This window comes from Poromitra crassiceps (assembly GCF_964638095.1).
Source record: "Poromitra crassiceps genome assembly, chromosome: 11".
Lineage (NCBI taxonomy): Eukaryota > Metazoa > Chordata > Actinopteri > Beryciformes > Melamphaidae > Poromitra > Poromitra crassiceps.
In genome coordinates this window covers 35806919-35832506 of record NC_139643.1, presented here as the reverse complement: position 1 = coordinate 35832506, position 25588 = coordinate 35806919, and the positions used below count along the sequence as shown (strand labels likewise).

Here is a 25588-nt window from a genome sequence, read left to right as displayed (position 1 = left end):
ATTGCACACGTTTCAGGTGCAATTATAGAACCAAATCAGCCTTTTCCCCCCTCCATCTCTAAATCGGACCAGTTGTAGGCTATTAGGCTACCTTTTTTCCTCTGCCTGTCGCGCTGACTGCATTCACGCAGCCAGCAACATTTTGCGACTCATTTTCTTTTGAATTGATAATCAGGCTCGTTTATATGCATTGTAACTTCATGTTGGGATTTGCATTGACCATTGGTTGGATTTGAGCATGCAGGGGACGGGATATGGGGCAGATCCCCGTGCGTAATCACTGTGGGCAGCTGCTGCAACGGGGAATCACTCAAACGCAACTTCAATGGAAACGCCTACAAGTCGCAATTGTACATTGTCGAAGTTGTAGAAATATCGCAATTCTTTTGCGAAAAACTGTAATGGAAACACAGCTTGTGTTATTACCAGGATATGGAACTATTGGTTACCAGTTTTTTCATATAGCTGTGTGTTTGGTGAACCAGACAGGAGTTAATCTGATCAATTAGACATTTAATGATGCACCATTGGAGAGGAACAACATGAACAAAGTCAGTGAGGTTAGTCTCTCTGTACTGAGAGAGACCTGTGATCCACACAGTGGTCAGTTTCATACATGACAGATAAATGACAAGACATGGCTCCCGCATGTCTCCACATGCCTGATGGCTTCACCTGGAGATGAATGGGCTTCTAGCAGGAACATCATCAGACTAGGTCAACTTTGTTCAAATAGCATGACCACAGTATGTACCTCATACAATTCCATACATGTAACGTCTAACATGCTATAGTTTTCCTGTTGCTTGAATATCTTGATTCTTATGACCCCATGGAGTCCGTGCTTGTGCGGTTTCCGAACTTCGATAATTAAACATAATATGGTTTTACATGCCTGAATATAGCGGTCACATAGCTATGTTACAGCGAGTATATTCTGGTTTTTCATGCTTCAAATATGGGCTGATCCCAGGTATTGTAAATGGGATATGGCGGGTACATTTGCCAATTTATAAACAGAATATTTAAATATCCTGACCTGAACATAAACGGAATATTAAGGTGCATGTAACACACTCATTTAGTGTTACAGCCCATTTTCCTACTGTCATTTTGCAATGCATCCTGTATATAATTAGTTGTTCTTTCATTGTTTTTAAAATGCAGACTTAATTTACCGGTACTGCAAAGCAACAAAGACACTTAAAAGAAGAAGACATGAATTTGACAGTAAAAGCGACATGTTTCTAAGGGATTAATTATTTCCTGGCGGAGGCTTCTATTGCTTTCTGTGGCTGTCAGGTGATTGACAGTAAACAGAATCCACGCACTGATATGAAAACACTGAATGACAATTGGAACAAAAAAACTGTATTATCCTTTCAAGTCAACTGGCTCGAAGTCTTGCTTCACATTGCTAATACGCGTGTTTGTTTAAAGGCATAGCCTATATGTTTTGGCAAATAAGATGTTTGGTCAACTTACTGTTGTTCAACAAGATTGTTAGTAGTTTGTCTTGGTTGTACATAGGGCTCCAACAAACAATTATTTTGATAATTGATTTTTCATAGACACACACACACACACACACAGACACACACACACGCATGCTTCCTCTGATACATGTGCAGTTGCCAGCCGCCTCTTTTCACCCGACAGCGGGGAGCTTCACCGGCAAGGATGTAGCACGTGGGAGGATCACGCTATTCCCACCAGTTCCCCATCACCCCGAACAGGCGCCCCGGATAATTGATTATTCTGACGTTTATTCTAGCAATTAAACCGATGCATCAGCTCGAGAAAAAATGTGCCGTCATGTCGTCATCATGCCAGGTCATGGAAACTGAAACAAACCAAATCATTAGCTGCACTTGAAGGATAATTATGGTTATTTTCAAACCGCCCCTTAAGCCCCAGACACACCAAGCCGACAGTCGGCCGTCAGCCATGTCTGTGCGTCTGTCGCTCTACTATTTGCGGTGTGTCCCGGACCCCCACCGTTGGCTCTAGTCTACTTTGACGGTGGCTTGTCTGTAGCTTTTCCGGCTGATTTCAACATGTTGAATCAGCTCTCAGAAATCACTCTGATTGGCTGGTCAGGGGTAGAGAAATCACTGATTGGCTGGTCAGGGGTAGCGAACCAGCGCAGGAGAAGAGAGTGCACACACAAAACGCTCTGCTCATTTTCCAACTTCTCATCTGCTATTTCCAAAACACAGATATTTTCAAGACGACGTGTCTTTGGAAAAGCCTCTCGCTGCATCACCCATTTAGCACGGCTTCTCATTTATCCACCTCTTCCTTTGTTCCACAAGCAAAAGACCAGACCAGGGCTGACTGACAACACCAGAGCCATTTACAACTTCTCATCAGACATATTCTCCATTACAAGTAGCTACTGTATATTAGGAAACCATTTAAGTGAGCTTTATGTTAGGCAAACGCTGCTTGTGTTTCATTGAATCAGGTCTCACGCAGGTGCAGAACGTACATGCTAGTTCCCCGTTCGGCTGTCGTGTTTGCGCTGTGTTCAAATGCAACTTTTTGGCCCCGACACAGGAGACGTGAGGTGACGCATCGCTCGTGCTCTAGTTGCTGCTCGTTCTTTCTCGTTCTCTCGGTGTGTCTACACTGGCGCTTTAGTTTTTACCGTCATGACGATTGATTGTTGAAAAATGTCGTCCCTTCACTGTAGAGCTTTACGTGCCTCCAGGTTTCAAGGAGCGTCACCCTCCACTTCAAGTCAACACAAAAAGCCATTCAAACGCATCCTTTTCCTTTACACAACGACAGATAAGAGTGCCTCCTGTATATATGGTGGCTTGATATTCCAAGCAGCGCTGCCACCCAGTGCTTTATCTTTTCATTGCACAGTTCAGTGTTTCCCCAATATGCGTTCAGTAGCGGTGTGAATTACACTGCATTGGGAGAATTACACTGCATTGTGATTGTGATTGAAATCAAAGGTGACATACCCACTAAGCGTGGAGATATACTTGCTTTTAACTGCGCGTTCGTCTGTGCATGATGGCTGCCTCGCGTATCCTGCCTCCATTTGGAGAGTATGTGTAGCGTGCACAACCGAATGCAGGCAGGATACGCATGCGAACGCAGGATAAAAAAAAAATCCAAGTATTTTCTTCTTCTTTTTATGCACATTATCTATGCTTTGTCATGCTTTAATTGTTTTTCTGCTGGTAACCTTTGACTAAGCCATTTCATTTCTCAAATGTCCTACAGTAGAATGTCCTACAAATCCTACAGCTCCTGTAGGTTCTGTGTGCTGGGACGTCATTCAAACAGCCAGTTCTTCTAACCCGCCACCTCCCTCCCCCCTCAGGTGGTCTGACCAATGGCAGTGGGCGTTTCATCTCTGCAGCCCCAGGAGCAGAGGCCAAGTACCGCAGCGCCGCCAGCTCGGGCTCCTCCCTCTTTTCTCCCAGCAGCCAGCTGTTCCCGTCGTCACGGCTACGCTACGGCATGTCGGACGTGATGCCGTCAGGCCGCAGCCGCCTGCTGGAGGACTTCCGAAACAACCGCTACCCCAACCTGCAGCTCAGAGACATCGCCGGCCACATCATGGAGTTCAGCCAGGACCAGCATGGCAGCAGGTACACACACGAGCAAAGATCACTAACGAGCCAACGCACTGAAGACACAATCCACACACACACACACACACGAGCAAAGATCACTAACGAGCCAACGCACTGAAGACACAATCCACACACACGAGCAAAGATCACTAACGAGCCCAACGCACTAAAGACACAATCCACACACACACACACACACACGCACACACGAGTGTACTGACATGACGTCAGTTGATCCCCCGTGCTGACACGCCGCTCTCACCACACAAGTGACCCTGGAAGTATGTGGGTGGACTAGTTAAAGGCAGTGCTGCCAAACACCTTTTGATCAAGATCACAGTGGAGTGCCGCTGGGTTAAGCTCTTCTCTGCCTGGAGCGTAAAGTCTGGGTCTGTCTGCCTTGTTGAATACAGAATGTTAACATGCTGCTTTTGCTAAAGTTGTAAGGGCACAGACAGCCCCAAAGGACATTCCCTTCTACGAGGCTCGGTATGAATCGCCTAATATTTCAGGTTCATCTGTGTGATCGGATTACACCCAGTGTATGCTGGGATAGGCTCCACCCCTCTCTGATATAGTGAGTAAGGTAAAGGTAAAGTCCCACTGACTTGACAAAGGCCACCAGGCTGAAACGTTGTCTTTTTATTAAACTCATTGCATCGGAGCCAGAGTCTGCGGTTTCTGTTCTTCCTATGGATTCTTGTCCGTCACCGGCACCTCGCTGAGATTTCACGGTGTGCATTCTCTCCATTTTCGACAAAAGTCCCACCGATTGTCACACACACCTGAGTGTGCGAAATTTGTTCTCCGCATTTGACCCATCCCCTGGGGGAGCGGTGAGCGGCAGCGTGCGCCGCGCTCGGGAATCACATGGTGATCTAACGTCCCAATTCCAACCCTTTGATGCTGAGTGCCAAGCAGGGAGGCAAATGGGTCCCATTTTTATAGTCTTTGGTATGACTCGGCCGGGGATCGAACTCACAGCCTCCCAGTCTCAGGGCGGACACTCAAACCACAAGGCCACTGAGCTGGTAAAGACGAATGTGTGAAAGGAGTATTGTAGGCACCTCCCTTCACTTGTCTCTTGAGGCCATAATATCCTTATCTACAGATACTCGCTGGTTCTTATTGATGTCACCATCTCTGCCCTCTGATGTGGTCCAGAGACGTGCTATTCTGTGGGCAGGAGCCCTAGAGGTCACTGTGACGGGGTCCTGGTTTCTGGGCCTGTGTGGGCTGAACCAGCACTGCCTTCAAGGCACAATGTTTCCACTGAAATGTTCTATTAATACGCTGTGACGTCCCGGCTGCACGTTGCAGACATTTTCCTCCCCTCAGTGTCTTCAGCATCACTCACTCCTCTTTATCTCTGCCTTTGCCTGGCTTCCATCACTTCACCTGATGGGCTGCTTGGTTAACCTCAACTCTCTCTTTGCCTTTTTCAGTCTGATCTCCTTTTCTCAAGACTGTTCCCTTGGGCTAAATGTGTTAAAGAGACAGGGGTGCTTCTCTCTATACTGTATATGTCTCTGCCATTGTCTGTATAAAACTACAGAAAGGGATGAATAATCAAACCAGAGTTTACAGATTCACTCTATATGCCACAGACAGAAACATCTGAAGGCCATCTGTCATTTTAACGCAGGTAATAATAGATTATGACAGAATTTTTTACGACCCTATCTGTCAAAATGACAGACAACGAGAGTCTTTACGCAACCACTGTTCTGTGTTCTGGGGTAGCTGGCTGTTGTATACTTTGGTCCAGGGTTCCCACGGGTCCTTGAAATCCTTCAAAGTTTGTGAATTTGAAAAATCGAACTCGCTGCATTAAAAGTTTTTGAAAATCGACAGGGGTTATTGAAAGTGCTTTAATTTAGGCCTTTTCCTCCATAGAGAATTACGACACCTCAGGCAAATTTCACTCCGCCTCCAGCTCTCGACAAGTGAAAACAAAATATTTTCTAACAAGCGTTGCAGTCGGTGGATTTCTGCCATTTGCAATTGCAACTAACACAGCATAGCTGAAAGGTGTCCACACATTCAAGCCTCTCTTTTAAATGTCTGTGAGCTTCTGCTAGTTCTCATTAGAAGAATTCTCAGTGTTGCAACAGTAATTAACCTTGATCCGTGCCTCAAACTATGCTGAGTTGGATCCTTTGTATTTGGGGAATTAGGCCTTGAAAGACCTTGAATTTGATGTTGAAGAAGGTGTGGGAACCCTGTTGTTCATTTTTACTTTCCCATCATCTCTTTTCCCACTTAACTGGCAGACGACTTTCTTAAGCCACTTTCACACATGAACTCCGGATCAGGTCAGGGTTGCCCCCCACTGAGCCTGCCCCGGATGATAGGTGAAGTGTACCCTTTCACACACGAGGCATGTTGCTTTCACACATGAGTAGCACCTCCGCAGAGTTTGTAAAGTAGAGAGGGGGCGGGCGGCGGGGGTGGGGGAATTTGGGCATGACCACACAGTTGTGAAAACTAAAAATACATAATGGGCGATAACTGCCTAACGTTCACGGCATATAATCGTTTGCGCATAACGTTAGTAAGTAATTAATTAAACAACCCTACAACTCACGCCCAGATGCATCGATTTCCTCGAGTCGCAAGCAGTACAAACAAAACAGGTCTTTGCTATGTTCAGTCCTAAAATGCCTCAAACCTACTAGAATTATACAGAATACAGGAAGCTAAACGTTTTTACCTTCAAAATAAAATAAATGTTGTATTACTTAGTAACAAAAAATCAGAATGTCGACTCACTACGGGTTAAAATTGACTTTTCGAAGGGAGCAGATATTCTTCCAGTTTATCTCCGTTCTGTATCTTTCGAAACACACACAAAAAAACATTACACGTGCATTTACTTTATTTAATTGCCATTATTGCGAAGGTTATACCCGGAAGTTTTCGTTTTATACTGCCTGACTTGACGCTACTTGGAATTTGCGCGAACGCTGTGTAAACGTTAAATCAAAGACATGAACGCAACCAGATCCAGATACCCTACCTAGCGATGTCCAATACTGGGAAGCGGGACGACCCTCGCGTCCAAAAATGCTTATTAAATGTGTGTGCTGTGCGAAGCAGACATGAAATCAGATCAGAGCCATGAGCCTTTCAATCCAGCAATCCGCAACATGTTGGCTGTCGCACACAGAGCAGTTTTGAGCTTCATTTGAAAACCAAATGGCATGTGTTTTTTGCTCGCTCATTCACATCGACTATTTATATAATAATAATCTGTCACGATAGTCTCTGTCCTCATGCACTCACGAGCTCACGGAGCTCTGGAGAGGGGGGGGGGGGGGGGGGGGGGGGGGGGGGGGGACAATACGCTTCTGCGACTACGGCTGGGGGTACACTTCCCTCCGGCTAGGACGAGGCTCCGCGGGAGCGCGCATGAGCCGTATGCAGACATTCACACATGACAGCCATCCGTATGGCCTCTAGATAACTCCTGAATTCCAAACATGTGTGAAAGCAGCTTTACCCTACTCAAGTCAAGTCAAGTTTATTTGTATAGCACATTTCATACACAGAGGCAATTCAAAGTGCTTCACATAAAATGGTTGACGGGAAAATAAAAGAAGAGAATAAAATGGACATTTAAAAGCATCACAACAAAACTTAAAAAAAGAGTATAAAAAGTGCATTAAGCAACAGGCGCAGCAGTTGCAAAAAGAGCAAAAAACTTAGAGGACTCATTGGCTTTGCATAATAGAATAAATCAATTTATCTATATTGAGTCCCCCGACATCATGACTATATAAAGAAACATGACTACACACACATAAAACTCAGGTCTGGGTACGGTGTCCTCTTTTCCTCTATACTGCAGTTTGGACGCCAAGCATACCCCTAAAAGCTAACCTAAAACAAAAAGAAAATGATCCAACCAACATCTCTTGAAGTTAAAATGAAACGGTACTTCAACAGAGTTGTCCTGTGGCAGAATTCATGCGTGCTCTCCCTCTGCGTCCCTCTAGGTTCATCCAGTTGAAGTTGGAGCGAGCCAGCTCAGCAGAGCGCCAACTGGTCTTCAGTGAGATCCTGCAGGCGGCCTACCAGCTCATGGTCGACGTCTTTGGCAACTACGTCATCCAGAAGTTCTTTGAGGTCTGTCTTTTGTATGGACGGTCATTATCACCATGTGTAATGCATGGGATTTGTGGTACGAACAGTGAAGAGTTAATCCATATCTAGGTTGATAATTCTCTAGATTCGCATGTGTGCCTTTTTGTGTGGCTCTCAGTAGCCTGTGTTTTGGGGGGGGAATAAATCTGTGACGCATGTGATGAGTTTGTGTGTAATGTATTGTAGTGTGGAATACGGGATTTCCAAACTTATTTTGTGTGTGTGTGTTTGTAGTTTGGCAGCCTGGACCAGAAGCTAGCTCTGGCGGAGCGGATCCGAGGCCATGTGCTGTCTCTGGCCCTGCAGATGTACGGCTGCAGGGTCATTCAGAAAGCCCTGGAGTTCATCCCCTCGGACCAGCAGGTTATTGTAAGTACAACCCCTGCTCCCACAGGACTGTGAGCAAGGCAAACACTGTATTTGTTCAAGCTGTTATGTACCGTTTGTACACAACAGCTAGGGCTGTCAAGAATATACTATATTCGAATATATATTTGAATATAAAAATTAAAAGAATATTCGAATATCAAAGTAATATTCAAAATTATTATTTTAATTTTACATTTAACCAGGTACAAAAGCTGGCCAAGAGGGCAACATAAAAACGTACATCGTTTGCCTGGTTATTTAAAAATATTACAAAAGTGTAGACTACTACTGTATTGACTGAACTGACTGAATAAATATGAAAAAAAAACAATGTTTATGTTGATTTCTTTTATTTTTTATGTTCAAATAGATATACCAAGTATATAAGCTCTCTGGTTGTATTGGTTTGCCTTGCCACGCACAAATTTTTATTTTTATTTTTTTATATTCGAATGAATGTTTTGTTTAGAGGGAATATTTTAATGATTTTGGGCCAATCAATTTTGACAGCCCTAGTAACAGCTGTTATGTACCGTTTGTACGTAACAGTTGTTTACTGCCTTGTCCATCTTAGATACACTTTTAGTCATAATTCTGCTGGGGTTTGATTGTGAAGGGCAAAATATCCCATTGTGTCTCAAATGCTATCGATGTGTTCACATCACTTTTGTCAATGAGACACTCCACCGAAAAACAAAGCTGATTTATTTTACATATAATCTCTCACATCTGAAAACGATGCGAGGCATCGGCGTTGTTTTTCGGTGGAGTGTCCCTTTAAGTCTGAATACTGCATCAATAAAGCAGCATGCACTTCAGATGTAGCATATTTCATCTACATTGAGTTTGATGTGAGGGCCACCTTGTATAGCAGCAGATTCCCTGCAGGCAAAGAATGAAGCTAATGATTAAATAGTTTATATGCTAATTTTTGAACTGCAGGTGTTGGATTCAAATGAATGTCTCGTGGAAATAATTTTGTTCAAATTCAATGGTTTTAGAATAGGTAACAATGTGTGCGAGAGACAGAAATCTATCCAGCCCTTCTTAGAGAAACTCCAGGGCAGTTGAAAGACAGAGGATTAATCTGTTGGGCTTTGAGCTACCTTGAAAAATTAAGAAAAGTCGTTAATGTTTTTAGGCGATTATTCATCTTCCCACACAAAATGACATGCGTCTTTCTACACTGCCTTGCTGCTGTTCTCGTGCTTCCTCTGCCTTCGTCTCACTCTCTTCTCCCCCCCCCCCCCCCCCCCCCTCCTGGTGGCAGAGTGAGATGGTGCGCGAGCTGGACGGCCATGTGTTGAAGTGTGTGAAGGATCAGAACGGCAACCACGTGGTGCAGAAGTGTATCGAGTGTGTCCAGCCGCACGCCCTGCACTTCATCATAGATGCCTTCAAGGGACAGGTGAGTCCCCTTTGGCGCCCACACACAATATTTCCACAGTGGAGCCTTAGAGGGGCTGGCTGACATCCACACACACACACATGAACGTGTGTGCACACACACACATGAACATGTGTGCACACATCCACACACACACACACACACACACATGAACGTGTGTGCGCACATACATCCACACACACACACACACACACACACACACACATGAACGTGTGTGCACACACACACACTGTCACTGCCTTGAGGCAGCAAATATATTGCCTCTGCAGGCAAGGTACATAGACACACACATACTCCAAACTGACACTGTCACTTTCCGGGGGACTTGGTTAAGTTGCCGTGGCAACGGAAACCTCAGCCCAATAGCAGCAGCCATCTTCTATCCACTGGCTAAATGTCACATTAGCATAAAGTGCTACAGACAGACTGTGTTCGTTGGTGCATGCCCCTTTTGTTAAACTACAAATGAGGTTTGAGTTTTGAAACTCGCCCTGGGTCTTGTGACAGTAAATTCATCACTGCTCATGTGAGTGTTTTGCCTCTCAGAGCTGCGGCGCTGCTGCTTTCCCACCCAGCCGCTCAGATTTGTTTGTGTAGCTCAAAGCACGCCAGGAGTTTGCCTCCACCTGCCCTGCATGGGTGAGCTGGGTGTGTCCAAATATAACCGATTTTGAAAATAAAGAATGTGTTTTGGATTCGGGCTGGGTATCCCTGCTGATTTAGGTACGATTCTGATGCACAAGGTCCGGATTTGACTTCCGATATGATTTGATATCGATATTTCAGTTACAATACCAATTTTGCTTGAATATGAAAGAGATTCTCAAAGATCTTATGTTGTAAATTGTACAAGGAACCCTCTAACCTGGTGTATTATTAAAAATAATGTTTACGAGATCTCGTTGCGCTAAGAACCAAACCACGGGAGTCTTAACAGGGTTAAAACTTCAAGCATCCAGGGGAAAAGACATTATATTAAAAGATCGATATTGGGATTTATGAATCAATATCAGTTCCTTCAAATGAATATCAATTCGATTTCGATATTGTTATTTTTTTAACCCAGCCCTATTTTGGATACACAACAATGTCTCTTCTCATTGTACACTTCAGTGTACATTTGAGTTTTTTCCCCTCTCTCTTTCTGATTTCCCCCCATTTTCTCCCCAATTGTACTTGGCCAATTTTCTCCCCTGCTGCCCCGGTCGCTGCTCCACCCTCTGCCAATCTGGGGAGAACCGTAGACTAGCACCATGCTTCCTCCGACACATGCGCAAGTGCCAACCGCTTCTTTTCACCGGACAGCGGGCAGCTTCACTGGCAGGATGTAGCATGTGGGAGGATCACGCTATTCTCACCAGTTTCCTTCCGCCCCGAAGAGGCGCCCCGACCGGCGACCACAGAAAATGCTAGTGCAGCGACCAGGACACATACCCCCAATCCAGCTTCCCACCCGCAGACAGTCAATCGTGCCTGTATGGAAGCACGACCAAGCCGGAGGTAACACGGGGGCGCGAACCTGCGACCGTTGTGTTGGTAGCCAGCGAATCTACCGTTACAATGACCCGGACGGAGTTTGTTTTAACAGAACATTCATATGGATGCAGTACCATAAGTTAGCACAGGTAGCACCAGCAGGAATCAGTCCTCTAGTCTAAACCCTGACAATATTAGTGCCATGCAGCACTGTCTGTGCCCCAGGACCACTTGGTGTGTAGATGTGTAATGGTGTTTATAATGTGTGTGTTGCAGGTCTTTGCCCTCTCCACCCATCCCTACGGCTGCAGAGTCATCCAGCGCATTCTCGAGCACTGCCTTCCAGAACAGACGCTGCCTATATTAGAGGAGCTCCACCAACACACAGAGCAGCTGGTGCAGGTAACTCTCATACACACACACACACACACTCGCTCACTCTCACTCACTTTCTAACTAGCACTAGGCGCTTCTACCAGTGGTTGTGTTTGACAGGATGGTGAAAGCTTGAGTGGGCTTAATAAAGCTTCTCCCAGAGTGTCCAGGCTTTTGAAGTGTGCTGACGTGTTGTCAGAGGCAACAGCTGGCATCATCCAATGTCTTCTTGCTTCATGTGCCTTGTGTGGGTTGTCTTCTTGTTTCATGTGCCATGTGTGGGTTGTCTTCTTGCTTCATGTGCCATGTGTGGGTTGTCTTCTTGCTTCATGTGCCATGTGTGGGTTGTCTTCTTGCTTCATGTGCCTTGTGTGGGTTGTCTTCTTGCTTCATGTGCCATGTGTGGGTTGTCTTCTTGCTTCATGTGCCATGTGTGGGTTGTCTTCTTGCTTCATGTGCCTTGTGTGGGTTGTCTTCTTGCTTCATGTGCCTTGTGTGGGTTGTCTTCTTGCTTCATGTGCCTTGTGTGGGTTGTCTTCTTGCTTCATGTGCCTTGTGTGGGTTGTCTTCTTGCTTCATGTGCCTTGTGTGGGTTGTCTTCTTGCTTCATGTGCCATGTGTGGGTTGTCTTCTTGCTTCATGTGCCATGTGTGGATTGTCTTCTTGCTTCATGTGCCATGTGTGGGTTGTCTTCTTGCTTCATGTGCCATGTGTGGATTGTCTTCTTGCTTCATGTGCCATGTGTGGGTTGTCTTCTTGCTTCATGTGCCATGTGTGGATTGTCTTCTTGCTTCATGTGCCTTGTGTGGGTTGTCTTCTTGCTTCATGTGCCTTGTGTGGATTGTCTTCTTGTTTCATGTGCCATGTGTGGATTGTCTTCTTGCTTCATGTGCCATGTGTGGGTTGTCTTCTTGCTTCATGTGCCTTGTGTGGATTGTCTTCTTGTTTCATGTGCCATGTGTGGATTGTCTTCTTGCTTCATGTGCCATGTGTGGGTTGTCTTCTTGCTTCATGTGCCATGTGTGGATTGTCTTCTTGCTTCATGTGCCTTGTGTGGGTTGTCTTCTTGCTTCATGTGCCTTGTGTGGATTGTCTTCTTGTTTCATGTGCCATGTGTGGATTGTCTTCTTGCTTCATGTGCCATGTGTGGGTTGTCTTCTTGCTTCATGTGCCTTGTGTGGATTGTCTTCTTGTTTCATGTGCCTTGTGTGGGTTGTCTTCTTGCTTCATGTGCCATGTGTGGGTTGTCTTCTTGTTTCATGTGCCTTGTGTGGGTTGTCTTCTTGCTTCATGTGCCATGTGTGGGTTGTCTTCTTGTTTCATGTGCCTTGTGTGGGTTGTCTTCTTGTTTCATGTGCCATGTGTGGGTTGTCTTCTTGCTTCATGTGCCTTGTGTGGGTTGTCTTCTTGCTTCATGTGCCATGTGTGGATTGTCTTCTTGCTTCATGTGCCATGTGTGGGTTGTCTTCTTGCTTCATGTGCCATGTGTGGGTTGTCTTCTTGCTTCATGTGCCATGTGTGGGTTGTCTTCTTGCTTCATGTGCCATGTGTGGATTGTCTTCTTGCTTCATGTGCCTTGTGTGGGTTGTCTTCTTGCTTCATGTGCCATGTGTGGGTTGTCTTCTTGCTTCATGTGCCTTGTGTGGGTTGTCTTCTTGCTTCATGTGCCATGTGTGGATTGTCTTCTTGCTTCATGTGCCTTGTGTGGGTTGTCTTCTTGCTTCATGTGCCTTGTGTGGGTTGTCTTCTTGTTTCATGTGCCTTGTGTGGGTTGTCTTCTTGCTTCATGTGCCATGTGTGGGTTGTCTTGCTTCATGTGCCATGTGTGGATTGTCTTCTTGCTTCATGTGCCTTGTGTGGGTTGTCTTCTTGCTTCATGTGCCTTGTGTGGATTGTCTTCTTGTTTCATGTGCCATGTGTGGGTTGTCTTCTTGCTTCATGTGCCATGTGTGGGTTGTCTTCTTGCTTCATGTGCCTTGTGTGGATTGTCTTCTTGTTTCATGTGCCATGTGTGGGTTGTCTTCTTGCTTCATGTGCCATGTGTGGGTTGTCTTCTTGCTTCATGTGCCTTGTGTGGGTTGTCTTCTTGCTTCATGTGCCTTGTGTGGGTTGTCTTCTTGCTTCATGTGCCATGTGTGGGTTGTCTTCTTGCTTCATGTGCCTTGTGTGGGTTGTCTTCTTGTTTCATGTGCCTTGTGTGGATTGTCTTCTTGTTTCATGTGCCATGTGTGGGTTGTCTTCTTGCTTCATGTGCCATGTGTGGGTTGTCTTCTTGCTAGGGATGGGCATCGAATTTCGAATTTTCGAATAATCGTTGTTATTATCAAGGTCGACTTTTATTATTGAAATTCGAAATTCGAAAAAAAAAAAAAAAAAAAAAAATTTTTTTTTTTTTTTTTTTTGAGTGAAATGTTGCATTGTCTCCCCTGATTCTAAGTATAGTCAAATCGCTTGGTTTGAGCAAGTAAAACAATTTTTATAAGCATTTTAAGCAAGGTTTATGGAAAAATGAATGGCGGATGAAATCCCATGAAGAGGGAGAGGGGGTGACTTTGGCACCCCTTTGGCACTCAGACCTGAGCCTACTAAATATTTAATGAACCACTCATGATTGTCAAAACTGTTTTTTATTTTCGAAAATGTCAATGTAAAAAAAAAAAAAATGTAAAAAAAAAAAAAAAATTACATTTTTAATTTTTTTTACATTTTTATTTTTATTTTCGAATTTCGAATTAAATTCGAATTTGGCCAGCGAATTTCGAATAGTGTTTTTGCTAGAAATGCCCATCCCTACTTCTTGCTTCATGTGCCATGTGTGGGTTGTCTTCTTGCTTCATGTGCGATGTGTGCGTTGTCTTCTTGCTTCATGTGCCTTGTGTGGGTTGTCTTCTTACTTCATGTGCCTTGTGTGGGTTGTCTTCTTGCTTCATGTGCCATGTGTGGGTTGTCTTCTTGCTTCATGTGCCATGTGTGGGTTGTCTTCTTACTTCATGTGCCTTGTGTGGGTTGTCTTCTTGTTTCATGTGCCATGTGTGGGTTGTCTTCTTGCTTCATGTGCCATGTGTGGGTTGTCTTCTTGCTTCATGTGCCATGTGTGGGTTGTCTTCTTGCTTCATGTGCGATGTGTGCGTTGTCTTCTTGCTTCATGTGCCTTGTGTGGGTTGTCTTCTTACTTCATGTGCCTTGTGTGGGTTGTCTTCTTGCTTCATGTGCCTTGTGTGGGTTGTGTGTTTCAGGACCAGTATGGAAACTATGTGATCCAGCACGTTTTGGAGCACGGCCGAGCTGAGGATAAGAGCAAGATAGTAGCTGAGATCAGAGGCAATGTACTGGGACTCAGCCAGCACAAGTTTGCCAGGTAAAATCCCAATATACACACACACACACACACACACACACACACACACACACTTACTTTTGGTTACTTTCCTATCTGTTGTCCTGCCATCACTGTAAGAAAGGCTTTCGTATTGGCATTTGGCTAATGTAGAGGTAAAGGCACTCGCCTACCACCACAGAGACCCGGGTTAAATTCCCGGCAGTGGTACTTCCAGCTTGGTCAGAAGTTCCTACGGGCACGTTTGGCCATGTCTGGGTGGGAAGCCGTTGGGTATGTGTCCTGGTCACTGCCCTAGTGCCTCCTCTGTTCAGTGGGGAGAGGAACTGGGGGGGGGGGGGGGATAGCACTAGCAATCTACGGCTCTTGCCAGATCGGCAATTGGCCAAGTACAATATTGTGGAGAAAACGGGGGAAGAAAAAAGACTCCTAAGCAGACTTGAAATGAGCTTTTGTTTGTTTGTCCCCTCCCCCCCCTCTCCGTCCAGTAACGTGGTGGAGAAGTGTGTGACCCATGCGTCGCGGGCAGAGCGGGCGGTGCTGATAGACGAGGTGTGCAGCCTGACGGAGGGCCCCCACAGTGCCTTATACACCATGATGAAGGACCAGTACGCCAACTACGTGGTGCAGAAGATGATCGACGTCGCCGAGCCCACCCAGCGCAAGATCGTCATGCACAAGGTGGGTAGACGGGGCTGGGAGGGGGAGGGTCTGACCAGGTAGACGGGGCTGGGAGGGGGAGGGTTTGACCAGGTAGACGGGGCTGGGAGGGGGAGGGTCTGACCAGGTAGACGGGGCTGGGAGGGAGAGGGTCTGACCAGGTAGACGGGGCTCAGGGGGAGGGGGGGGTCTGACCAGGTAGACTGGGCTGGACCAGGTAGACTAGGTAGGGGTACGGTGGCGCAGTCGGTAGCGCTGTCGCCTCACAGCTAGAAGGTCCTGAGTTCGATTCTCGCCTGGGACGCTGTGGGCGCTGGAGTTGTGACCCCCCCATATCTTCAGTGCCTACTGCCCAGGTGGGCTATCTCGTCGAAAGGGCCTTTCTGTGTGGAGTTTGCATGTTCTCCCCGTACCCCCCAGGCGGTTCCTCCGTACACAACCCCCCACTAAAAACATGCAGAAGATCGTCATCTGACCAGTGGAGACGGGGGGGGGGGGGGGTCTGACCAGGTAGACTGGGCTGGGGGGGGGGAGGGTCTGACCAGGTAGACTGGGCTGGACAAGGTATACAGGGCTGGGGGGCGAGGGTCTGACCAGGTAGACTGGGCTGGACCAGGTAGACTGGGCTGGGAGGGGGAGGGTCTGACCGGGTCCGGATAGGAAGTGAGCGATGCCCATTGTGATCATCTTCCATGTATCTGTGTATTTGTCCGCCCGCCTGTAGATCCGGCCTCACATTTCCACCCTGAGGAAGTATACGTACGGCAAACACATCCTGGCCAAGCTGGAGAAGTACTACATGAAGAACGGCGTTGACCTGGGCCCTCTCTGTGGCCCTCCCAACGGCATCATGTAAACTTATGACCGCCCCTCATCACTCCCACCGCCTCCACCCTGAAATCATGTGTCTACCCGTACACCCCTCCCACCACCCTGTCCCTTACCCTCCCAGTGCTATCGTCACGGCCCACCCTCCTGTCTCTGTTGGAGGCATCCACTCCTGAACCAAACCTACTGAGGGCATGGAGTACCCCTCATACCCTTGTCCCCCCAACCACCCTCCTGGGAGGCAGCCTTTGTTTAGTTTTTGCCCCGCCCCCTCCCCCCCCTCAACCGGGTGGGAGGGTAGGAGGGCAGGGAGAGAGAGGTGAGACGTGATGTTCCACTCATTGCTCCGCCCCCTCTCCTCTTTTCTTTTCATCATTTCATTTTTCGTCGTTTCAGATAAAATAGAAATCATCACTTCACTTTTTTGCTACTGCTACACACACACACACACACACACACACAACCCCAGCGCCCCCTCCCGCCCATCCTAGCTATTTACCACTATGAGACGGAGTATTTAATTTGTCTGACGTCACGGAATCATAGACAAACACACGCCATTGGCTAACCAGCAGACAGATCATTTAGCATGGGAGATTCGTTTTCTGGTCTTGCTTCTATAAATATAACGTGTATACTTGGTGTAGACCTTTGCATATATATATAAATATATATATAAAACTTTGTAGTTTTTCTGGTTTTTGATGTTGAATCTGTATCTATAATGTATCCTAGTAGTGACCACATACTTCTGACTGTATAATTGTACATTTGTAAACCCTTGTAATGTAAAAGTGCTTTACCACCCTTTTTGGTATGAGAAGAAAAGGATAAAAAAAAAATCACTCTGGAAAAAAAAACTTAGAAAAAAAAACCCTGTGCATTTCAGTGTATATTCTCACCTCCTTGGTTGTGACATATGAGTTGTTGTATATTGTAAATTGTAATATCAAATTTTTTGTTTTGAAAAGCCCTTTCTATACAGCGTAGTACTTGTACAAAGATCCGCCACGCTTGGTTTTATCTTTATCTTGTCACTGCTTAAATTAAGAGACGTCAATCTCCCACTGACTCCCAATAGGACACATTGTTAGATTAGTGGTGTCTTCTGGTTTACGTTGAAGGTTTCTTCATATTTTCTTTCTTTTTTTAAGATCCTTTTTATAGGAATGCTTTTCGCCACTCGTGAAATGTGTCATGTGTATGGGGGGGGCTGGCTGGGTGGGAACAATACCTTTTACCCCTGGACCCACTCAACCAGTGTTGCCAGATCTCTCGGTAGAAACGGTTGCTTGTTTCTCTCGCGAGATCTGGCAACACTGCACTCATCCCCCCACCCATGACTGTCTTCAGAGGGGTGAAACCCATGGATTGTACAGAGGAGATTCTTGTGTTTTTTGGCATTTCTCTAGTGCTGTAAGTGCTGTATCATACTGTCCATGTCCTTTTGGGTGAGAGAGGCAGTCCGCCATGGCGCGGTGTACATTTGGAGCAGCCTTGTGTATATTTACTACGAGCACACCTGTAACCATATGTGTATAGTTAACAGAACCTGTGTATGCTTATTGCCTGGGCAACTATTTTTTGTAACTCCTGTTGTAGATTGTCTCTAAACAATTGTGTGATCTTTATTTTGAAACAAAACTGAACAAAAAAAAACTTTCAAAATTTCACCGTTGTCTCAAGTGTGATGTTTTTCTTTGGTTGCCTTTCCTTGGATGTGTAGGGTGCACACACTTTACACACACCAGATGACGGGAGGGAGTGGACCACACACTTGTATGTTATTCAGCTAGGTTGTTAAATAGCAGGATTTGTGCCGTCATTTCTGTTCCAACCATCTGAATGAATGCGCCTGCTGTGAGACTTCCAGAAATATTCAGCGTGAGTCAGATGGGGGGAGGTGAGACTTGGTCCCTGGTGCTCCAGTTACTCCGTAAATGTGTATTAATGAGACTGGTATGTTTGAATGCTATAGCCCTGGATGATAACCAGCAGTGTTAATGAGGGATATTACAAATGACTTTGCAGAAACTATACTTAAATTCCAGTCGTCTAATGGGCCCCAAATCAAACAGGGTTATCCCAAAAATATCCCCTGATTCATGTTCCCCATAATTAGTCTTCATCCGACTGCGCTAGATATGATAAATATTGCTGGAGGAAGCATTCCCACTTGCTTACTTTGATTTTATTCAGCAAAAGGATGAGAACACTGAACAAAAGCAGACTGCTTCGCCTGATCAGTAACTGAGCCTATTATGGTGAATCTGTCCTATGTCCCCCAGCTGTGGTTTGACAGTCAGTCTGTTAGGCCCAGGCCAGCACAGTAACTGAACTCACCCATCTTGGTTTATGAATAATGAACGTTGGGGATTTTGGCTGGTCTACGAAAAGGTAAAGTAACCACCACCACTGCTGCCATGAAGTCATTTGGGTGTTATAAGCTACTCCTGAGTCCTGATAGGCTGTTACTAATGAGCCCCATGCAACCACCAATTAACTTAATGGTCGTCCCTGCTGTGGTCCTACCGCTGAGCTACAGCCCAGCCTGTAATATAGCCCACGTAGCCTAAATGTTTCTCTAAACATGGTTGCTAAGTGTCTGCTACCGCATTAATATCTACAGGCACAGGTGTGCGGTGATCCGGTGAGCTTTAACGGCTTCGAATAGACTCAGCCAATCATAACTGATAACTGTGTGTGTGTGGGGGGGGGGGGTGCTGTGGCTAGCTGGTTACCGGAGCCTCACCTGCGCACAAAGCAAAGTCGCGAGCTCTCTGGGGGCAGCGATGAATGAATGGCCTGGGGCGTGGACATCAATGCCCTACCTCGCCTCACTCTGTGTGTGTGTGTGTGTGTGTGTGTGTGTGTGTGTGTGTGTGTGTGTGTGTGTGTGTGTGTGTGTGTGTGTGTGTGTGCGCGCGCGCGTGCGTGTAAGGTAGGATACTGGGGCTGCGGGTGCCTAGACGAGCTGCAGGGGGCATCCTCGCTTCGTCTCTGATGGAGATCCCCCTCTCTCTAAACACACTGACACACACACACACACACACACACACAATCTCCTTCTGCCAGACTCCCAGGCCAAGCGGCGTCGCCATACGGAACATCCTGCCCTCAACGGAGAGGGGGAGGAGAGAGAGAGCGAGAGAGTGTGGGGGAGAGAGAGAATGAGAGAGAGAGCCGAGGTCTGGCGTCTCCCGGTAGTAAATCTATCAGGTCTCGAGCACAAAAAGTGGGAGAAATAGAGAGAGGAGAAGAGGCCTCGCGGAAGGAATCTCCCCGCTTATTAACGCCTAGCCTCTCGGTAACCGGGGCTAGTAGCACGTGAATCCTTGGATTAACCCCGAGCTCGCACAGAGACGGACGGATGGTTTGCACGGTAGGACGGGCGGTAGGCGCGCTCTGAAGTTGGAGACTACCGAACACCGAGAGACCGAGAGAAGCGCTTTGTCCCCCCCACACACACACACACGTCCCCCCCCCGCGAAGGAAGGCAGCGGCTGGCTGGGAGGCACCGGGAGGCTGTGCCCGCACCGCTCCGCACCCCGAGCATGAAGCTGCCCTGTCTGCTGGCGCTCACCGCGCTGCTCGCTCACACCGCCACGGTAAGCACGAGCAGTCCCTTTGTGCTCCATTGTTACCGAGGAGCTCCTGTGCAAGGGGGATATAGAGCCTAAAGGCATTTTGTGTGTGCGTGTGCGTGTGTGTGTGTGTGTGTGTGTTTTGCGCTATCTCTAATGAGAGCATGTGTGATGATGGGTCGGTGATCGGCAGTCATTCCTGCAGTCGACCTACATAGACAACCAGCCTTTATTGGCCATATGCGTGACTCCCGTTAAGGGGGTGGCCGTACCCCCCCTCCCCCTTTGTGTGTCTAGAGTCGGGGTTTATTGTGGCACGGGCAGGCCTATGTCCGCTCGAGTTAGGAGGTGTGTGTGTGTGTGTGTGTGTGTGTGTGTGTGTGTAGGCTATATGTGTGTGGGTCGGTAATTAGTGGGTAATCTCTAATTGAGCTTGATTACGGGTCTTTGCGCGTGTCCTGCTATGTGGTGTCTGCCTCAGCGGATCACATCCTGCTGGTAATTTGGTAATTTGGGCTGGAGTCATCATACTGCGGCTTTAACGACTTTATTACCGGATAGACGCCGCGCTGACTGTTGGACACGAGAGGAGGATGGGGGGTGTTGGATGTCTGGTTGCCGACCCCCCCCCCCCCCAGGAGCGGCGGTAGATGGTCATGGCGGCGGAGGGAGGGGGGGTGGCCTTGTCCAGGTGACAGACCCCGCCCCGGGGCATCCTCCCGTTAACCGGAGGGTGGAGGGTGTGTGTGATCTCCGTGTGTGTTTGTGGCAAAAAGGGGTGGGGTAGATAGATGGGAGTTAACGGCGATGCCGATGCAGTGCGAGGGATGGATGGAATGATGTCATCGGGAATTGCGAGGAGGGAAGCTGATTAGGAATGCGTGAGCCCCCCTCCCATCCCAACCATCCACAGCTAGCTTCACGCCCCCCCACCACGCCCACACCTTCGGTCACCATCCCGATTTATCCTGATTTACCATTATGATGTGGAGGAGCAGGGGGGAGGGTGCTACTGAATCATTGAGAGAATCTGAAACAACAAATACCAAAAATAGAAGGGTAGCTGTCACACACACATCAAGGCTCTTGACACACACACACACACACACACACACACACACACACACTCTCTCTCTCTCTCTCTCTCTCTCTCTCACACACACACATCTCACACACACACACACACACACACACACACACACACACACACACACACACACACACACACACACACACCACATCTTATCAGATGACTACATTTTGTATCAGATTGCTGATTGATTTCATCACCAGACATTGAACTGTATGATGTGATGCAAGAGTCAGCCAGCTGGACACGCCCCCTCTCGGTGCCCTGAAAAACACACCAGACACACACGTATCAATGATTTTGGCCTGTGGTCGCATGCGTTTGTTGACAGTATCTTTCTTTAGACACCTCTAGGAGCCAAATGGACATGTGTGTGCATGTGTGTGTGTGTGTGTGTGTGCGTGTGCGCGTGTGTGTGTGTGTGTGTGTGTGTGTGTGTGTGTTCTGAGCACATGGATGTATTAAAAGAACTGAGTGATGCAGTGGATGATCACTGTCTGTCGGTATAAGGATATCCTGTGATGGGCGTTGTGATGTCACATCCGGAGAGATCATATTCCCACAGACATCTGCTGTGTCCCACGGCTTGCCTGTGTGTGTGTGTGTGTGTGTGTGTGTATTTGGTGTGTGTGTGTTTGTGCGTGCGTGCATCCGTTCCCCCGTCACTGACTGTCCATCTGTCTGTGTGTGGGCTCAAAAATAGTGTATCTCTATATAGTGCCAAAAACTTGTTCTTGCCAGCTCCTGCTTCTTTAGTGCGTGTGTGTGTGTGTGTGTGTGTGTGTGTGTGTGTGTGTGTGTGTGTGTGTGTGTGTGTGTGTGTGTGTGTGTGTGTGTGTGTGTGTGTGTGTGTGTGTGGAAGAGAAGTGGTGTGTTCTTGAGGATCATGTTTAACTCGTGGAATGAATCAGTGTTTTGTGCCTCCAATAGCAGACAAAGCCCCCCATAGAGAGATGAAGAGAGAGAGAGAGAGAGAGAGAGTGAGAGAGAGAAGGAGTGAGAGAGGGAGAAATGGAGTGAGCGAGGGGATAGAGAGAGAGTGTGTGGAATGTGAGAGGCAATTTGACACAGGAAGTGGGTCCTTCTCACTCTCCTGGAGGACAAAAAGAGTCCCCTCACACACATACACACACGCTCACACACACACACACACACACGCACGCACGCTCTCACACACACACACACACACACACACACACACACACACACAAGCTTGCATGCTCAGGTGTATAAAAGTCACTGGGGGGTAGTGGTATTTCAGGTTGGTGTGTGTGTGTGTGTGTGTGTGTGTGTGTGTGTGTGTGTGTGTGTGTGTGTGTGTGTGTGTGTGTGTGTGTGTGTGTGTGTGTGTGTGTGTGAGAGACAGGATGGATGATGGGAGTGTGGGGTCACCTTCCTTCTGCATCCAGTGGAGACAGGAAATGAAAAGGCTCTGGGTTCATATCCGTAGCTTACGTCTGCAGGTGAGCAGGCAGAGAGAGAGAGAGAGACAGAAGGTTCATATCCGTAGCTTACGTCTGCAGGTGAGCAGGCAGAGAGAGAGAGAGACAGAAGGTGGCTTTTTCCATCCACCTGTTTTTATACCTGAGTGGAAAACTTTGCAAAACCCAAGCATTTCATGTTGCCTTGTTTACTGTCAAAAGCAGAGGTGCAGCTTATGAACATGTAAGGTAGGCAACTGCTTGGGGTCCCAGTCTGTTAGGGCCCCCCCGAGGGCTGACAAACTTTACGCCACTGCAGTGCCCACAAACCCCTCTCCATTAAACAACCTCCCTAAAGGGGTTCCATGTCATCCCCTGGACTGGACGATTTTGAATGACATGAATTTACTTTCGCTTTAAGAGAAGGTAGCTATGTGACTCATTCCCATCAAACTTGCATGATTCACGTATTCTCTTGAATTGAAAGTGAATGAAGGAAATTCAATTATCTGGAAGTCAAAACAAAAGAGAAAAAAGAGGATGTGGAAAAAACAAGTGGAGCAGATACTGATTAGGCAGATAACTGAATGCTGTTATTTTAGTATAGCCTATGCTAACTGAATGCTGTTATTTTAGTATAGCCTATGCTAACTGAATGCTGTTATTTTAGTATAGCCTATGCTAACTGAATGCTGTTATTTTAGTATAGCCTATGCTAACTGAATGCTGTTATTTTAGTATAGCCTATGCTAACTGAATGCTGTTATTTTAGTATGGCCTATGGGGAGACACTTGAATAAATTCAACTAGCTATGGTGTTTTGTCGTTGTTGTTAGTTAACCTGGCTAAGCTAATAGCTAAGCTATGATTGCTATGAAAGCAGGTCACACAATTAGCATCAGTCATCACCACTCACCAGCCAAATGCTGGTCAAATATAAATGTGCACGTGGCTGGTAGGTAGATTTGATTCACTCACCACCAGCCAAAAACAAACAAACAATGCTTATCCATTGAGTGGCTGGTAACATTTGAACATTCACTAGACATTTGGCCAGTGGACGAAAAAGGTAACTATGCACCATGTATGAAAGTTATGAACAGGCTAATAAAATACGTCCGAGGAACTCGAGGAATTCTAATTATAATATTGATGTATTTTTCGTTGGTGTCAGGTTATTAATAAAATGATGGTGATGAGGTTGTAGGGGCCCCCGGGGGCCCCTACAGACTCTAGAATTGGCACTAGTCAAAACAAAGTTAACATCCGACCATAAACCATGAGCAAAGCTGGTTACGAATCAGTAGTAAGATGCACGCTACATGTCGGTAAACACTAAATACGGTCATTTACCTTAGAAATACGCAGCACACAATTTGACCGCCTTTCCCGATGTGTTTTAACTGAAGACTGCGGGATTAACAGGCGGGACTCACATCTAGAATTAACATCTTTCTGTATGCCGAATTGAAGAGTGGTGCCTGGTAATCCATTTCATGCTGTAGCTTTGTGGATCATCAAAAAACATTCAGTTTACAGGCAGCTCGGACGCTGCATGCAAGACAAGGGGCACACAAGGCAAGGCAAGATGTGCAAGGCACATCTGCCTGCAAGGCAAACTCGCATAATTTCACATCTTATTTTGCAGATTTTCTGAAAATTCGACTAACATTTGCAATACATTTGAATGGAAATGGAAACCCAACTAGAGAGAGAGAGAGACAGAGAGAGAGAGAGAGAGAGAGATAGTATATAATGATAGCCTTCAGTGGGAAAAACAACATTCAGCCCCCTCGCTTCTCCCCTGCTCTCAGCTGTGTGTGTGTGTGTGTGTGTGTGTGTGTGTGTGTGTGTGTGTGTGTGTGTGTGTGCGCGCGCGCGCGTGTGTGTGTGTGTGTGTGTGTGTGCGCGTGTGCGTGCGCGCACGTCTTCCCACCCCTATCTGAAAGCAGTTTCTTTTCTTATCACACAGGCCTGCCTGACCCATGTGCATATGACTGAAATTATGATTATTATTTTGGTTTTATGATTGAGGCAGAATGGAATTTTCCATGTAGCACTGGGCTGATAACAGTGGGGATGGAGCCAACCCGTTTTCACAATACCTGCCCTCCCAATGCACCCCCCCCCCCCCTTATCTGCCCCCCCCCCTCCCCTCTCCCTCCCCCCTCCCCTCTCCCCGCTGAGCTGATTTACAGCGATGGAAATTCAAAATGTGCTGCAGGATGGGGAGCGCTACACGAGAGCCGCTAACTAGCAGCACTGTGCTAACCCCCTCTGGGGCTTTAACAGGCTGGAGCGCCATATTGTTCCAACTCCTCGGAGGAGGTGCTCTTTCTAATCGCCATGCTTTCTAAAAGCACAGTATATGGAGTTGCTGCACACCCCAACACACAATGCAACTTCTTCCAGGCTTCCAGACACACAACCTATTTACTTCAATCACTTGGCTCCACAACTTTGCGCAACAGCCCGACTTTTCCCCGCGTGGAATGTGTTCAAGTCCTCCCATGTATTAGGAAGAAGAATGCCGGTATAGCCTGTATGTGCATCCAGCTGGAAGGATTTCACACAGCCAGCGATGCTGCACAAGTGTGAACATGCTCGTCACACATAATGTATTATACACACCAATGAATGCATATGTATATACACACACACGCTCACACACATAATTATACACCAAAAATGCATAGAAACGCACAACTGCTGGTAATCCCGAGCGTGAACGCATGCAGTGCTGCAGACACCCACACAGTGTGAGGCTGCGAGCCGATGGTGCTGCAGGTATCCAGCAGGCTGTTGACTCAGTGAGTGAGAGAGGGAGACGCAGAATGCTGGAGGTGATTTAGGTAGGTCACAACAGGCTAGTGAAGCTGATTTTGTACACACACACACATGCACACATACGCCTACACACAGTAGTACACACACACACACACGCAGAAACTCCCTTGCAGTAATTGGGCAGCACTGCACAGACACACTCACTATTCTCTGGAGAGAGCCAGACGGCGGTTAGATGAATATAGTGAGAGAGAGAAGGAGCGGGATGGAAAAAGAAGGGAGGTGTGTACGGACCACGAGCTAATGAGAGGAGGAGATCAAATGGAGGGGTGAGGATGGAGAGAGAGAGAGAGAGAGAGAGAGAGAGTCATGAGCAGAGGGGTATTAGAAGAGAGAGAGAGAGAAGGCCGGGGGAGCTATTGACTGAGCGCACTAAACGGATAGAGTGAGCAAAGCTATCAAGTGATGAAGAGACAAGAGGAAGAAGGGGTAGAGTCACTGCATGATGGAG

At 47.0% G+C, this 25588-nt stretch overlaps 2 protein-coding genes across 6 annotated transcripts in view; both read left to right on the top strand.

Annotated features, from left to right (window-relative positions):
• Positions 1 to 17097, top strand: part of pum1 (pumilio RNA-binding family member 1) — a 42639-nt gene extending 25542 nt beyond the window's left edge. For all 5 annotated transcript variants that reach the window (XM_083646779.1, XM_083646777.1, XM_083646778.1 and 2 more), the window contains exons 16-23: positions 3341 to 3611; positions 7595 to 7724; positions 7977 to 8111; positions 9382 to 9519; positions 11272 to 11397; positions 14607 to 14728; positions 15196 to 15388; positions 16092 to 17097. In XM_083646779.1, the coding sequence (XP_083502905.1) occupies positions 3341 to 3611; positions 7595 to 7724; positions 7977 to 8111; positions 9382 to 9519; positions 11272 to 11397; positions 14607 to 14728; positions 15196 to 15388; positions 16092 to 16223 (1247 nt within the window). In that variant the 3' untranslated portion in view covers positions 16224 to 17097. The remainder of the gene's footprint in view (positions 1 to 3340; positions 3612 to 7594; positions 7725 to 7976; positions 8112 to 9381; positions 9520 to 11271; positions 11398 to 14606; positions 14729 to 15195; positions 15389 to 16091) is intronic.
• Positions 17098 to 19349: 2252 nt separating this feature from the next.
• Positions 19350 to 25588, top strand: part of sdc3 (syndecan 3) — a 45098-nt gene continuing 38859 nt past the window's right edge. The window contains exon 1 of the mRNA XM_083646763.1: positions 19350 to 19803. Within this exon, the coding sequence (XP_083502889.1) occupies positions 19750 to 19803 (54 nt within the window). The 5' untranslated portion in view covers positions 19350 to 19749. The remainder of the gene's footprint in view (positions 19804 to 25588) is intronic.